Source organism: Stylophora pistillata, chromosome 2 (assembly GCF_964205215.1).
Source record: "Stylophora pistillata chromosome 2, jaStyPist1.2, whole genome shotgun sequence".
Taxonomy (NCBI): Eukaryota; Metazoa; Cnidaria; class Anthozoa; order Scleractinia; family Pocilloporidae; genus Stylophora; species Stylophora pistillata.
Window position 1 is genome coordinate 47,674,620 of NC_142520.1, and position 16,782 is coordinate 47,691,401.

Below are 16,782 nucleotides of genomic sequence, written 5' to 3' on the forward strand. Positions count from 1 at the left end.
AAGACATGCAACCGCCGACAAAAGAACAGATGCCCGCTCGACGGAAACTGCCTGCAACCATCAGTAATCTACCAAGCCTCCGTTACTCGCAAAGACAACAACACGACAGAAACGTACATCGGACTCACAGAGAATGACTTCAAAACATGATACAGAAACCACACCGCATCATTCCGCCACGCTAAACACAGAAACTCTACCGAACTCAGCAAGCACATCTGGACCCTCAAAGACAACAACATCGATCACTTTATTTCCTGGCGCATTCTCTCATCGCACTCACCGTATAACAGCTCAACTAAAAGATGTAACCTCTGCCTCAAAGAAAAATTCCTAATCATCTGCCGGCCCGAACTATCAACACTAAACAAACGTAATGAACTCGTGTCTTCATGCCGCCACAGAAGCAAAGCCCTCCTACGCAACAACTAAACTGTCAATTTCGCGCTGCATAAATTAGACTAGTTAGATCATGCAAATTATATTGTATATAACCAATGGTAAAGTTTATTCTCATTAAATCCCCTGATGAGTGGGCGACCACGAAACAGGCTTGTAGGGATGAACTTGTGGTTTACTTGTCTTTTTCCTCCCACAATATATACTTCGCTCTACTTCTATGTATTGAGCACTGTTCTACGAAAATCAAGTCACATTTTATATATATATATATATATATAGATATAGCTCTTTGGCACACAAAGCTCTGCTTTCATGTCTGAATTGAGCACTGTGGGGTGAGTCATTGCCGCTAGCATTGCGCATAGCTCACTAGGCTTTCCTAGTTTGAGCACTCTGGCATGGCCTGGACGATACCACACATGTGGGATCGTTCGGGGTAACCATATCGGTTCTCCCCCATCCTAGCATCAGCAATGCACTGATGAGGCCCAGAAGCTAATTAAGGCCGAAACAGTACTGTCTGCAGTTATATATCTATATATTTATGTGATAAACATATTGAAAGGAACTCCCTGCCTGTTTCATTGTGGAATCTGCCAGAATAGACTGCAGTGAAATTATAGGTATTAAATGGAATAAATCTCAACCACATGTATCGTCCCCGAGATCTCACTACTCCAGTTCCGTATTCTTCTCCACAGAATTTACCAAGAAGATTGGCTGATTGATTACTGCCATCACGGATCTCAAGATATAAACCAAATAGACATCGTCGTTGATACTGACTGCGCATGGTAAATTTAAGTTCCACATAATTTCCTTGTGGAACTGAAAGAACTCGTTCTTTATCAAACTCTTCGACTTGTTTCCACTCTTGTGCTTGCTTAGCATTCTCCAACAAACCTGCAATAACTGCATCAAGCAAATTAGTTTATTACAACAAAAACAATTGATGGTTGTTATTAAGAAATTCTAAACGGTATATTAAGACCAAGAAAAAGAAATGTGCTAGTGCACAAAACATGGGATTGCATACTTGCTGGGCTCCTCTTGCAAGCACAATTACTCCATTTATTAGACTATTCAACAAGAAATCTTACGCAAAAATTCATTACGTACTCCGCATAGGAGAGAGAGAAGCAGTACCCAAAGATTAACCTAGTTTGCTCGAGCTGAGACAAAACTAATGACGATTTTAAAAAATTCAAGGTAAATTGAATTTTAACGATCCCAAATATTCCTCCGCAGCATTCAAAGTTATAAAAAGCAAAAGCAGAAGAAAAACATAAGCTCAGAGGCTTTGTAACTATCTAGCTCAGTAACCCAACAGATATCAGGGCTTGGGCTCGCCGGGCTTAGGGTATAGCCATTGCACCAATTTCTCTCCGATTCCAACTAGAAACCTTGCCATCGATTTTGCATTAAGACCGTACATGTAGTTTTCTTGTGAAAAAGGTGTACGCAGGGTAGTTAAAAGTTGGTTTATTACTGTCTTTTAAGTATATTTCATTGGAATGGTTTTATTGAACTCCAAGGAATTTTATTGAAGTTGAATTTAATCTCAAAAAATTAATGCGTCAGGAAAACATGCAGCAGATCCTTATTTAGACTTCAGCCGGGACACTGTTGACGTCTTGGACATCTAAGAAGTAATGTAATCCTTTCCACAAGCCTACACACTTATCTTCAAGAGATTATAATCTCTTCCTCATCTTTCAGCAGATGCCATCTTCGTTCATCCTCCATCTCTTTAGTACGCTCCTTCGGCGGATATCCCACTGATTATCTCCATTCCCTTCCTTACCGCCCACCCTACTATTGAGGCCTCCTCTCTCTCCCTCCATTAGGAAAAATAATGATTTGAAAACATCTGAATTGCTTACAGAAAACAAGGATGAAACTCCACTTCGCCATTGAGGATACCGTCAAAATGTTGTTCGCTAAAGAAGTAAAGTCGATATTAACGTAAATGTCTAACCTTCTAACCTTTCAGTAGACATCAGTTGTTGATGTTGTCAACGCAAATTAGAAATTTGATCTAGTTACAAGTTACATCATAGGCGGCGAAACAGGGGAGGGGGGAGGGGGGAATGGAGGAAGGGCGTAGCACCCCAAACAAAAATTAGAGCCTTTTGGTTCGGAAAATGTCGCTAATGCAGCATGAAAATTGGAAAAATATTCAATTTCGTGATCATTTCACAAATCCTTGTATCAGCATCGCACTTGGCGAAGTAATATCCTATAACGCATTTATGAAAAGCTCCAGCTTGTGTTCGAAAAGCTTATAAACTGCGGCAAATCTCCTTTGAACTAATCAACGATTCTACGAAATTCGATATGACTTATTTTTTTCCTGTGGGAACCAAGTCGAATGCAAAGCTGAAAGATTTAAAACTGTGCGGTTTAGAACTCGTTTAAGAGTTCTATATCCAAGTACCTACATCTTTAAAAGGTGTTAGTTAATTTGCCTCCACCGTTCCAAAAGCTATTGGTTTTCTTTTATGCAGAAAAACATCAAAACTATATGCCCTAACTCAGAGGACAACTCTGACCGTTTCATTAAGGCTTTCAATATTTTGTGATAACGGAGGAAAAGTCAGTACATATGTGTCAGTAAATGGCAACGCAAGAGTTTCCGAAGAGGATTTCATTTGACTAAACATCAAAGGGAGGAACACGAAATAAAAAAAAAATATTCAAAGAACAGCTTTTGTTACATTTTTTTTAACGTGTGGAGTAAGAAAGCCATCTCAAAATAATTTGAATGCTTGTATTCACCTAATAAGAAAGCAATTTTATACAAACTTCATCTACGTGGTGTCAGCTTTTTTTTTTAAATTTTCGAATGAAAATTGTCCGCCATTTTTTTTTTCCTAACTACAATTGAATCCTTCGCTTGCGCGATGCGAGAAAACCTGTTTAACCGGTACTCTAGAGTACAAATACCGTCTGATATTTGTACTCGTCTATGGCGTTATTTGTACTGTACGAAGTGTAGCTGGATAATAACCACATACATTGAAGACAGAAGGAGAAATTGCGCTTTGCAATAATTCTTACTAACACATCATCAAAGAAAGTAAAAGAAAAAACAAAAATTGTATGCATTGTGCGCTTTCTATATCAGGTAAAAAAAAAATAACAGATTTAGGATATTTTTTCCCCACAGATAGACTGCTTTAATTTCTTTTTCATCTGTTGTTTTACAATTTCTTAAGGAGAAGTAAACTTTTTTATTTAATAACCATGTCCGTTACTCTGTGAATATCATTGTTTTATCATCTACCAACTGACTGGTTCATGTCCAATTTTCGTTTATTTTACTTTCAAATTTACGTGAAACGTACGAGAAATATGTTCCCATTTCGGTAAAATTCGCATTTCCATTGTAAAATACCATTACAAAACACAGATTCTTGTCTATTAATAGTCCGATGATCTTAACATTATGTGTTTGCCCAAGAGTTTGGACCCTTTTCCATGCCGATCATTATCCTTAACTCTCACTACTTTTATTGCTGAAAATATACTGGTTTTGAAATTTGATTCTGAGAACTGATATGAATTGTGATAAAAGAAAATATTCATGTTTCAGTTATTCCGTACGTCACTGTTTCACAGAAAACGCGTAAAATGTATCATAGGAATAACATGAGCACCATTAACACTGAGAAATATGCAAACCATACAAACATAACAAAAATAAATTTATCAAAAGGATCGACATCTGTACAACCAAAAGAAGCTTATTTGTCATCAACCAAGAAAACTCCTACTGCTTTCAAATCTAACTTTTCTAACGTATAAGCAGCGGCAGGGATGAATTAAACTGATATAAAGGATAAGAACTGAAAGTAATAAAGCTCTTATGTTTAGTACCTGAATGTTGATTGTCCCTTTACTCTGTTAGAACCTGATCGCATTTATCCGCAACAGCAGAAAAGAATTAATTCACACAATGGTAAAGGTTTTTACAGCTGTTAATTGTTGTTTTAAAGTTTTTTAAGACAAGAATTTCCGTCACGTATTTCTTTTAATTCATTCAAGCCATGCGTCCACCTTACAGAATAAATTAAAATCGTTCTTTCGTTTTCTTAATTCGTTTTAGTTTCTTTTTTAAAAAGTCCTGATTACAAAATGGGACAATAACCGGAAGATTTATGTAATACTGCAGTAAACTGTAAACCTCGTTTTGATCCCACAGAGGGAACAGACTAAATTTTATCATTGATATGATCAGCAACCAACTTGTTTATCATTTTTATAGCAGTAATTTACTTTCAAGTCCAAATACTGTTAAATTTTCTTTACCATAAATATTTTTTTTTTACGTTTTCGTGATGCGATTTACGTTTTCTCAGATGCGATTTATAAATTAGATAGTCCATAAAAGATGTACATCGCGGCAAGATTTCCCAGTAACCAGCTTCATTATGCATACAGTTTTTTGACAATTCAAACACTGGCCAAAATAATAGATTGTCTTAGGCATGGGGTTTTATGGCAATCTAATCTTAATCTCTTTCGATCCCAAATCGCAACGACACGCCTACCGTGGTGATTCCTCAACTTTCGTCTTAATTAGAACAGTATTCAGAAAAAAGCGCAACACTTGTTTTTAATTCATTGAGACTTGAAACAAAAATTAAGGTTGTTCAACACAAGAGAAGTTGTTTCCATGGTTACAAGCTGATTAACTACATTCCAAGAAATTGGCTGGTCTAGTTTAACTTTGGCTCTTGCAACCGCGATAGATATCCTTCCATTAAATATTCTCCCTTCTAGCCTAATTATAGAAATTCCTTTGAAAATTGGTGAAGAGAATTTGAGGTCATATACCAGTTAACAATTATTCCACGAGCGCGCGTTGGATATGAGATGATAGATAGCCAACAAGGCGCGTAGCGCCGAGTTGGCTATAGTCATCTCATATCCGACAAGCGTGAGTGGAATAATTGTTTTATTAAAACGCCCCCAAGATATTAGACAAAATAATCTTACCAAATCTTAATTTTTTTAGCTCCTTTTTAATTTTAAGCTGACGTGCATGCTTACCATATTTGTAGATTATGGTATATTGGCTCATATAGCATAATGGCTAAGCCAACAAAAAGTCTTGAATAGCATTATCCAATGATCCAGTTTTTAATAATAATTGGTTATACACTGGATCTGAGAGGTGTGTATATTCTTACCACCTGTTTACTACAGAATGAATTGAAATTTTGGGGAGAAGATACCCCAAAAGGACACCTAAATAGCCTTAGGCTGTATGCGTCACTAGACTCAAGTGCAAACTATGTTAAATGCATTAGATGACAACCCCATGTACTGTAAATATATGTTTATATCAACTAATTGTGAATTGTAGCCAGCACTGTTATAAAAAGGCTCGATACACATTTGTGTAGAGCGGTATACAACATTAAGTGACTAGAAGGAAACACACATGATTCGCTGCGACTCTGAGTTTCGTGCGTTAAGCGCTCATCAGGCAGATTTAATTAGATTAAATCTGCCTGATGAGTGCTTGACCCACGAAACTCAGAGTTGCAGCGAATCTTGTGTGTTTCCTTATAGTCACTCAATGTTACGTTTATACTTACATCTTTGTTATCAGTTTGTAAAAAATATCAATGTAGATCTAGACTGTATCATACTAACTTTAAAAAAAAAATATATCAAATTAATGCTCAGGCTTACATTTGAAGAAAGACTTACACTAAAAACCAAGAAAATCAGGATCAAAGGCTCAAAATAACCCAATAACTGAAATGACAAAGGCAAACATTGGTATCAGTTCAAAATAGAATGGATAGTTAAAAAAAAAATTAAACTTGCCTCACTCAAACATTGTTTAGATCTTACAATGGACAATATCATTTTGCATTGTTCAAGACTGAAATCTTATCAAATTATCTCAACCCAGTAGGCAACCTATGATTCCTGTGAAAAAATGTTTAATTTTAATAGAAAAAAAATTTTCTAAATTGCATTCCCTCCCATGCCGAACTTAAACAAGACTTGAGAAAACTCTGAAAATGGCACAGAACTAACTTCTGATCAATGTTAATCCCTAAACTTTCAACAGCATACTTCTGATCTTTCTTCAGGTGATGAATTCCACTTGTTATAAGCTGATTTAAAATTGACGTGGGTCAGTTTCAACAGCATGGAAGGGAACCTCATTGCACTAGTACAGAAGCAGTTTTATAATACAAGCTGTAGAGCAAAACTCATTTCTTCTGTTCATCCTCTTTAACAGTAATTTTCTTTCTTTGTCTTGAATGACTGTTAGGTTTCAATGCACTTTGTCTTTTTTCCCACAGATCTGGGCGATATGTAGTAAATTTTTCTCTTGTCACTTTGTGCACCATAAATAAAGGAACTTTTGAAGCACTGTTAAAGTGAAGAAATAATTTCATAGCAATTAGTCAGAATTCAGATCAGTATCAACTTTTTTCCCCCAAAGAAAGCACTTGTAATGAACATCCTGTTGCACCTGATTTGTCGCACATCCTGCAAGTGTTGAATATTTTAGGGAATATCCTATCTACAAGGCTAAAAGATTAGGAAAAAAATTATTAAAATGTTTAAATCAAACGTTTTCGGCTGTTTTTTCCTATCTTTTTCCTAATTTTTTCCCCAGTCTTTTAGCCTTGTATATAGAATATCCTTTATTAAATGAACATTATGGACATTTTAAGGAATGTTTTCTTAGATGGAAAGACAGAATAATGTCAATTCTATTCCTCTCATTGAGCTTAAAAGAATGAGATTTAAAAAAAATTTTAGAGAAACAGTAACACCCACACTCTGTCGCAGCTTGAAACCGAAACTGATTCATGTCAACATTTCAGGTTGATGTAAAACATTGTTACTTTGCTTCAATAATGTTATTTAAATACTTTTGGAAAATATTAACAATAAAGCACTATGATTTCAGAATGTGCTTTAATTGTTGCATAATACTGATTTGATAATACCCATTCAGTTTCATATTTTGTTCATTAATATTCGTATTTTTGATTATCTGGACTCTTGATTAGTTAGACCATCCAACCAGTCCCCACAAGTTCTGCGGATAATTGAGGGTGGACTGTAGCTGCTGGAATTGGATTGAAATATACATGTAATTCACTTAAAAGTATTAAGTTTCCCCATTTTTTTCTTTCTCTCATGTCTACACTGTTTTCATTACAGGCACACAGGATCACCAGCTGAGCTGAACAAAAGCAATGAACTGTTTGTAGCAGAGGACAGTCATAAAAGAGAGCTAGAGCTTACCTTTCTTCACCACTTTCGTTACTTTCATTAATCTGCAAATGAAAGTAACAAAATCAAAACAGTGCTCCTTGTTAACAATTTATTTATTAACTTGTATAGCCCAGTTATCAATTTTCATCTGCTCTTTCCCTGTGTTCTTTACCCTTATGTTAAACCCACTGTCATAGAGGGCAAACACTCAGGAAAACATTGAAATTCTGCTTAATTTATTTATTAACTTGTATGGCCCAGATATCAATTGGGATATTTTTATATCCTCTTTCCCTATGTTTCTTGCTCTTATGTTCAAATCAATAGTGGGCTGACACCCAGGAAACATGGAAATTCTGCTCACTCTGTGAAAATTCAAACCTCAGTCATTTCTGATTTTGCAGTCAGGTGCTCCAAGACCTGGGCTACACAAGCTTCCCTTCAGGCTTTGTTCTTGAGAGACACATCTTGTTTTAAGACAATTTCAACAAAGCCACATGTGCTATTGACCATGCCTGACTCCTAAATGACAGGATATTACATGTAGGTATAGCAATCTGTATTTTTTTTTTCAACTATATTGTAAACTAAAAAAGGAAAAAAACAAGTTAAGCCAAAGGCCAAGTCAAGCCATCTTAAACTGAGAAGCTAAACACTTTAATTCCCATGAGAGACCAAGAAAAAGTTTCTCCCTGATGAGTAGCACAATCACCTGTCCATTTAGTGTAACACAGCCAAAAAATATCATTGTCTTTATATCTCATCTATTACTCAATGAAATAGTGTGTATCTATGTACATTGCACATATTATTTCAAAAATTGATATTATTTACATTATTTAAGTATTTATTGCGATTTTCTGGTTTACCCATAATGCATTGCGGGCATGTCAAAATCATTACAATTCAATATTTTGTTGTGAAATCATGATAAACTTAATTGTGTACTAGAAAACAGTTGAATTAAGGTTATTTTTGCTTAAAGTGAAGCAATTATTTCTTCATTTTCCAATAAAGGAAGCTTATATACAGGTTTCCGGGCTCTCCGCTTCACAGGAAGGTCTCCACAAATATGGCGCACAGTGGCCGCATATACCATGGCAATTTGTGTTTCTACATGCTTTCTGCAAAGGCATGATCTTCTATCCCTCTCCTTTGCTTGTCTTACAAAAAATGGCTTAAGACTTTCAAATTTCCTCTGCTTTACTTTGACTTCTGGATGCAACTCCTGGAACTCAAGAAATGCCTCAGTCTGTGTTTTTTCCAAAACATGTTTGGCGTGATGGACATATTCCTGCTTCCCAATACGTTGCTTAGCAAGATCTTTCTTGTCTCCAGTTGGTCGACTAGCTGTGTACGTCCAGTAGCTAAAAATTTTCTTCCCATCTTCTTCCGAAAGGGCATCACGCCGGACTCGTCTTTTTGTATATAGCCAACTCTTTCTCTCCCCAGCCAATATTTTTGCCCTTTCCTTCACAGCATTGCGCACACTTTTTTGGCCAACGTTCACAAGCTTTGAGAGCGATTTTTTTGCTCGACATTTGGATACATTTTCTCCAAATGCAAGACTTTTAAAGGCACTATAAGCGGCTCTGTTGTCTTTTGAGCCACTCTTCTTTAGTTGCTGAACACCTTCGGTGATATCTGCTGCAAGGGCGCGTAATGCCGTCGTCTCCTTGGCTTCTTCTGGTGTTTTGATGAATCCTTTTTTTTCTAAAATCTTTTTAGTGCACGGACTTGAGGATATTGTTTCTACAAGTTCTGCTTTCTTCTGTGGTGTTTTTGGCAGAACTTGAGTTGTTTTCTTTAGGGCGCGGGCTTTTGCCATCCTGTTTTGGAAAGCGGAACTAGAAGGCGGGGTTGAACACGTATACTCCGCGGCATTTGTAGCATGCTCTTCATGTGCTTCTCTCAATTCAGCTCGCCGTTTTTCACGTAAATTTTGTACTCTTTTTCGAGTTTGCTCTCTGATTTTTTGTCTTCTTTCTTCTTCTGCTGATGTTTCTTCCCTTTTTCGTTTCTTCGTAACAGCTTTCAGGTTTTGTGCCCTAGTGCCCGGTGAGTTTTCTGACCTCGGCTGTCACGCACCTTGGCTATTTTCTGTTGGCGTTTTTTCTCGTAGTATCTTTTATCAGTAGCTTTCTTTCTCTCAGCCTTTTGTTCTCTCCATCTTTTCATCTTTTCAGCACTTGATTGGGGTTTTGTTTCCATAATTTGTCGGAATCGCTTGATTAATTTTTGAAGCACGCTGCTATTATTGTGATTGAGAAATCGAGTGTAACGCTAGTCGACACGCGGCTAAATCTACCACGTGCTTTTATTGTTTAAACCCTGAAAATATCCGTATCCCCCCCCAAACATATCAGGCAAGGCTGCACAGGCTGGCCTTCGTCGTTTCTTGTACGTTGTGACCATGAGTTGGGTCGATTTTGAGAGCGGCTTGTAGTGTTTCTGGTCCGAATTGAATATGTAATATGATCGCAAAGCGTCTATAAACAACACATTAGGCAGAAAATATGTTTCGATTCATTCTTTGTACCATTTCTTTGGCGAAAATTCATATAAGCTCGTAAATTCTTACGAATCTAGAAGTCTGATAGAATGAACTTTGATTTGGTCGTTCTCTATATGGTGATGGACTACTCTACGCTGATTTATCGGCTTCGAAATAGGTAAGTAATGGTTGAATTTATGCAATCAAAACTCGTTACAAATTTGTTTCCGATATGCAAAATCGCTATATTTTTCCCAGCATTTCATGATTTGCTATTATCTTGCACAGAGCCTTAAAGCAAAATGAATGAACTTTTCTCAGATGTAATTATTATTGTTTTTAGGTTAATCTGGTCGCCAAAAGCCTGAATTCTGTAAACTGTGAAGTCTGTTTATAATCCAGCGTTACAGGACAACACACAAGAACTTATATTGTAGTTTGTACTTATTACTGCCTCAATAAAAAGCACAGAGCAATGAAATTTTGTGAAAAGTCTATTTGTATTATATACAATAATTAGGCATGATAAAATTTTAAGCTTTTATTCGTTTTGAGGGACAAAAATTACGTTTTTACTCTTGGTATGCAAATTCGATGTTACGCGTTACACTCAAAATGTCGTGCTTTTTGTAAACAATTGACTTTAATTCGTGTTCTAAACTTATCGCTTGAATTTTGTTATTGATTTCATATCAAACAAGAACTATTACTCAGTTTATCTGTAAAGTTTGAGGGGCGTTCATACATTTTTCGCGAAGATATGGGTAAATATAATTTTCGGACCTTGTAATGGTGGCGTGACCGTGCTACTCATCCCCTGCAATATCAATACATTAGCATAGTTGCTTTGGTGACTTTAGGGATCCATATGCTCTGATTGGTCAGGAATTGCCTCATTACTTGCTATAATCACCTTCTGCAATGCTATCATAGCAAGGGCCCTTAAATTTTCAAAATACCTGCCTCACACTTCCTCAATGTTAGGTAGAAAGTGACAAACGCAATTGAACAAAACACAATTCCTGAGAACACAAAAGATGCTAGTACATTTGGCAAATCACATTTCAATAGAAAAAGAACAAAGTTTTTGCTGATGAATTAATAAACCTGTTAAAGTTCAGTGGAATCTGGCTGCTTATCTCCATTCGAGTAATGATAACAATCATTGTAAGAGAATCATATGTGTTGTGATTCAATTTTATCCTTGGTTTAATTTTTATTTTCCATTGTTTCAACCCTATTATCATACATTAACATAACCAAAAACAATAGAAAATAAAATTTAAACCAAGGATAAAATTTAACCACAACATATATACAGCAAAACAAATTTACAGCAGAATTCAAGAGCACCTTAGCAATTATACTTAATCACTCATTTGCCTCAGGCACAATGAATAGTGGTGAATAATCCCTGAGGTTATCATTCAAAAATATTCATTTCGCCTTCAAAGAATAGTTGTCAAATGCTTGAATGCATTTTAAGTTGATCCAGTACCAAATTCTCCAAACAAACATCATAAGAATTGTATGGCAGACAGTAAGGAGAATTACTTAAAATGTGTAAGATATTAAGATTTGTAAAGGTTAGGCTAAAATATCTTACATGAAAAAGCTTCCGAAGCAACAAAAAGTGACTTACTTTAGCGGGTGCTTTCTCCCATATAACTTCCTCTTTGGAGGGTTCCTTAGCCGCAGCGACCAGTTGCAGGGGCTTCCCTTGAAATTTGGTCTGCCGTAGTGCATGTGTAACATTGTTGGAAATCTTATCCAGAAATTCTTTCAGAGTTGACTCCAAGGGGGCTAATTCAATTTCTTTACAAGTATTTTCCTCCATTTGTTTGTTCAACTCCATGAGCAAGGTACAAATGTGCTTTCGTTGCGTTGACACTTTGACCTCCGCGTTACATTGTTGTTTTAATTCCTGGCTGTCGGCCGATTTTTCGCTTGAAGATGGTTGATGATCACGCTGTAAACATCCGTTTATTCCCTTGAATGGATTATCTTCAGCGTGTGACTTCTGCCGTTTTAATCTTTCCATTGTCTGCTCAAGTTTGGATCGATAACTTCCCTCTAATTCTTTCACCTTGTTTTCAAGTTGTTTGATTTTAGCTTCCAACTTCTCCTTTTCACTTTTCAACTCTTCATTTGTCCGGCTCGACATCTCAAGTTTTTCTTGCAGGTTGACAATTTGAATTTGCAGAGCATAAGAAGATTTCTGATCTTTTCTTTGCAAGCTGCGTGCTTTTATCTGAAAGTCCTCCAGAGATCTTCTTTCCTCGACAAGCTCGTTTACTCGATTCTCGCGACGCTGGAGTTCTTTGTTAGCGCTCCGCAACTGATGCTCAAGTTTTATCAGCATGTCTTGATATTCCTTTCCTTGCCCCTCAAGTGTAGCTTTCTCGCCTTTTATCCTTTTTAAATCCGCTTCAAGGGCATGAATAGTGGCCGTACTAGCATCCAAGCGCGCTTTCAAAAGTGTAAATTCCCCCGGCTTTGTTGCGGGTAGCACTGCAGAGTTAACCTCAAGCCGTTGTTTTTCGTGTTCTAATTCTCTTATCTTCTTCTCACTACTTTGTAGTTTTCCTTCAAGCTTTGAGATGTGGCTTCTAAGGATATCCATGCATTCTTTATCATTGCGTCGCAAATCCTCCTCTAATTCCAACTTCAACTGGAGGGTCTTTATTTCTTCCTCAAGCCTGGCTTTGTCTTTCTCAATGGCAGCTTCCTGTCGCCTCAAACGAAGAATTAATTCTTCTTGCCAAACGTCGCTTCCACTTAATGCATCACTAAGTTCAGTCAAACTAACATCAGAATTTTCTACGCCCTGTAATCTATCCCTAAATCTGTTTGAAACTGAGCAATCAAGCGCATGATTCGGTGATCTTATCGGCAATGGGCAGCCGACTTGTTTTCGAACAACTGGGCTCCATTCCATAAAATATGCCGAAGAGTCGGGTGAACTATCTACAACATTCAGTTCATCAATGTCATTGGGAAGAGCAAGCGAAAATCCATTGTAACTTGCCGATCTTTTGATGGGATTTCCTCGCAGTTTCATTTGATGCGTCATGATATGGCCGTCGGAAAAACCACTTGAAACGAAGCGAAGAGTAACGCTATTTTAAGCTCAAATGAAAACATAGTCAGAGGGGACGGGAGGGTGAGTATAATTTTTTTTTCACGTGGTCATTGTCATACAGCAGCGCCAGACTGGACTAAAAAAAGTAGGATAGCGGTGCATATTCCATGATTTTTTCAGGGAAAGGGAGAGAAAGGCAAGGAAAATCTTTCAACTCTATAGAAAAATATTTCAATCCTTTTGTTTTTTTTCATTTTTAATAAAAATCTTGCACAGAGCAAAATTAATAGATGTTGAGTTCAAGTTTGATTACAAAAAATATTAACTGCTGATACATTTATTACCCAAGGCACAGGCCAAAAATGTTATTTCTCTCACTCCTTACTTTGGCTTTGAACGCTCACATGCCGACTACCTAATTAAAGTAATTCAAATTATTTTGTCTAGGTAGTGTGTTGTTGTTCATGTATTTGTTTAAGCAAGTTGATTAATTGGCAGCTGTAATAGCTGATGTGGACCTGCTGTCCTAACCCACCCATCCCACCCCAGGGGAGGACATCCATCACACAGTAATCTCGTGTGTGGGAAATTAACGTCTCCTGCCCCAACCCTGCAGGAGATGGGACCTCCATTTATTCATCCCTATCCGAGAAGACTAGAATATCTAACCATTTCTTGATGTTATAAAAAGGTAGCAAATTCTTCTCAATTATTTTAAGACCTTGAGTGTTGGTCCGGCCGGCACTCAAACCCTCGACCTCCCGCACTACAGTCCAGTGCTCTATCCATTGAGCTAACCGGGAGGCGGTTAGCTCAATGGATAGCTCAATGGTTAGCTCAGTGGTGTCATTATATAGTAACCCATAGTTCAAGAATACATAAAGGAAGGAAGTTTCCAACAAGCCTTTATCAAAAAGAACAATAATTGACAATCTCAAATCCTTGACTACAAAAAGTGATTTTCTGTACCTTCTCTTTACAATGTCCTTTCCAATATTCAGTTTGAACAAAAATTTATTGAATGCAATTTTTGCCGTAAAGATGGAGCAACAACAACTTTAACCTTCAAAAGTTATCAACCACTAACTTTTCCATGTCATTTCAAAACAATATCTTCCAAATGGGTGATGAGAATATGTGACATTATCTGCTAGTCTGTTATGATCATAACACTAAACTTTCTTAATAAAACCATTTTATGAAGGAGACATATAGAAGTTTGAAGTAAATTTATGAACAGATCAAGGGAGTTGACAGGTAAAACAGGAAATTTGAATGCTCACATTTCTTTCAGCTACAGCAATTCCAATTATATAAATTCAGACTCTGTAACTAGAGGTGCATACCATGAACATTCTGACAAAATGTTCATCAATTTGTTTAACAACTTCTGAGAATGGACAATGTGTTCAGTTCTTTCCATTGGCAAGATTGTTACACAACTGGCATTGTCACCTGCTTAGCACAGGTCAGAAAATACTGAAATTTCTCCTTGTCTGAATCAAAGTCTTCATCATTCACTTCAGAGACATCATACACAGGGCTTACAGAAATTCCGCTGCCTGGGTGACTTGTGCTTAATTGCACCATTGTGGTGTGATTTCCAGTCTTTGTTTTTGACTTGAAGGAAACACACCAAACTGCTGGATTAGATGATGCACAGATGCTCTTCACAGCTGCTCCTGAGGTAGATCCAAATGCAGGCAATGACAGTGAGAAAGTGGGATGCTGGGAATCAGAGTCTGTCCGTGTCTGATAATACATCAAAGCACTTTGGGTCAGGGATCTTAGATTTTCATGGCCAAGTCTGGTTACTGATTTGGCAGTGACAACCAGCTCTAGTATTTGATGAAGCTTTGTTACGTGAGAGACTCGGGTGCCCAGTGGGGCTTTGTTGTCTAGATAGTTGGCCAGTTGTCCCATGGTGGCAAGCTCTTGTTGGATAAAATATTGGGTATAGTCCCTTGCAAGTTTTTCGCAGCCAATTTCTACCAGGCATCGGATGGCAGAATCAGAAGATAAGAATTTCTTGGCCCTGGTTTGAAGTTTCTCTAACTGTTCTTTAGTTTCAAACTGCAGTAAATCCCTGATAAAAACTGCTAATGAAGTTGTGTTAGAACTGTGGACAACAGGTTGACATTTGCTGTTGAACAGAGCCACACAACACATTTGCAATGAACCAACAAGATCATCTTCATCAACACAATCCTTCAGCAAAAGCCAAAGTCTTTCAGTGAAATCCAAATCCTTTCTGGCAAATTCTTGAAACGTCAGGTGGGCCATTGATGCCTCAGCAAAAGTGCAATCATCTGCATCCTCCTTGCTCTCCTCTTCATCAACCACTGATGGAAATATGTTACTGGAATTAAGCTTGGCAAAGAATCCATCCATTTGTGAAACAATTGTTTTTTCACTGGTAACTGCAGGTTGTGGCCAAGAATATTCCTCTTCTCCTGATATCTTGAAGAAAGCTTCCACTCGCACCAATTCCAGATACAGAGAACGTGTTGCAAGATGAACGCTGCCTGGAATGTTCCTTATATGGAGAACACCATCGCAGGAATGAGGATGAGTCTGTAGAAGAGAACTGACACCACTCCATGTTAACTCAACTGTAATTCTACTGTTTTCCCTGTCTTGTGCACTGAAATTTGATACACCCATCACATCATATAGTGCATAGCCATGGGTCTCAACAAAGGTCGTTGACAAAGTGGATGACAGATGATGATGCAGGAAGGAGCTGAACTCTGGAAGATCTTTTCTAGCAGTAATCGGCTCGTTCTTGCCGTTACAAATCACGTGTCTCACGGTTTTTCCACCGACAGTTTCATGTTCAGGGATCATACCGAGGTAAATTATGCCTTGTGGATTCTTTAATGTACCATCGACGCAGATCCACACTTCAGTAGGTCGCTGAGAACCTCTCAAAGCGTTTGCGTAGACGGAAAGGAAATACCTGGCTGCTTCGAGTGGACACGGATGCACATTTTCCACTGACAATACCCATTCAGTTGTACAACCTTTCAAGTCGTGAATGTTGTATTTGCTCACGCCAGTATAAGACTGCAATGGCTCGCCGCCTGTGAGAAAAAATACTTCTTGGGAAAGTGGTTTTCCTACGGGAACTTTTTCGTTCTTGAATCTTGTAATCTGAGGGGTTATTTCCCCAACAGATTCTGTAGTGTCGTTGCAATCAGCTCGTAAACTTTTGCCAACAACGAGGAAAGCGGTTGATACTTTACCGACAATTTGTCGCAGAGGATGACAAGTTTTAGATGGTATGAACCAAATCAGAAACTCGTGCTCCTTGTCACAAGTCACGAACTTCGTCTCTGTGACATTTTCAGGGTTACTATTATTGAAATTCGCGAAAACGTTCTCGAGAGAAGCGACGTCTGAATTAAATTTCTCCATTTTTAGAGCAACGAAACCAAAATCAGGCGGGAAACAGCTAGTTGGACCCAGGCCTTACAGTCCAAATTGTGATTAAAATTTTACGCCTGGAAGAATATATCATCATCGTTTACCACTACATCAATGAAAG

The 16,782-nt window shown here is 37.6% G+C and overlaps 2 protein-coding genes across 4 annotated transcripts; both read right to left on the minus strand.

The window, feature by feature from the left end:
• Positions 1-231: 231 nt before the first annotated feature.
• On the minus strand, positions 232-13,288 carry LOC148739963 (uncharacterized). 3 transcript variants are annotated; one of them, XR_015996706.1, is made up of 5 exons: positions 11,796-13,288; positions 7,690-7,721; positions 6,124-6,801; positions 2,286-2,342; positions 232-1,314 (listed from the first exon to the last, which is right to left on the minus strand). XR_015996706.1 is itself a non-coding variant. In XM_088748943.1 (3 exons), exons 1-3 carry the CDS (start codon positions 13,224-13,226, stop codon positions 6,639-6,641), a joined length of 1,626 nt encoding a protein of 541 aa, XP_088605069.1. In that variant the 5' UTR covers positions 13,227-13,288; the 3' UTR covers positions 5,004-6,638. The 3 variants fall into 3 exon arrangements, 1 of the variants encoding a protein (XP_088605069.1); XR_015996707.1 differs by lacking the exons at positions 232-1,314; positions 2,286-2,342 and having other exon boundaries at positions 5,004-6,171; positions 6,499-6,801; XM_088748943.1 differs by lacking the exons at positions 232-1,314; positions 2,286-2,342 and having other exon boundaries at positions 5,004-6,801.
• Positions 13,289-14,123: 835 nt separating this feature from the next.
• LOC148739964 (protein zwilch homolog) lies at positions 14,124-16,780 on the minus strand. Its single transcript, XM_088747977.1, has one exon. It carries the CDS (start codon positions 16,650-16,652, stop codon positions 14,670-14,672), a length of 1,983 nt encoding a protein of 660 aa, XP_088604103.1. The 5' UTR covers positions 16,653-16,780; the 3' UTR covers positions 14,124-14,669.
• Positions 16,781-16,782: the final 2 nt, after the last annotated feature.

Bases quoted from the DNA above. Each gene is read 5' to 3' on its own strand.
- LOC148739963 (XM_088748943.1), bottom strand. From the start codon at position 13,226: ATGACGCATCAAATGAAACTGCGAGGAAATCCCATCAAAAGATCGGCA. The intron at 7,722-11,795 runs GTAAGTCACTTT...TTTCATTTGCAG, and splicing joins GGGAGAAAGCACCCGCTAAA to ATTAATGAAAGTAACGAAAG. The intron at 6,802-7,689 runs GTAAGCTCTAGC...TCACTTTAACAG, and splicing joins AACGAAAGTGGTGAAGAAAG to TGCTTCAAAAGTTCCTTTAT.
- LOC148739964 (XM_088747977.1), bottom strand. From the start codon at position 16,652: ATGGAGAAATTTAATTCAGACGTCGCTTCTCTCGAGAACGTTTTCGCG.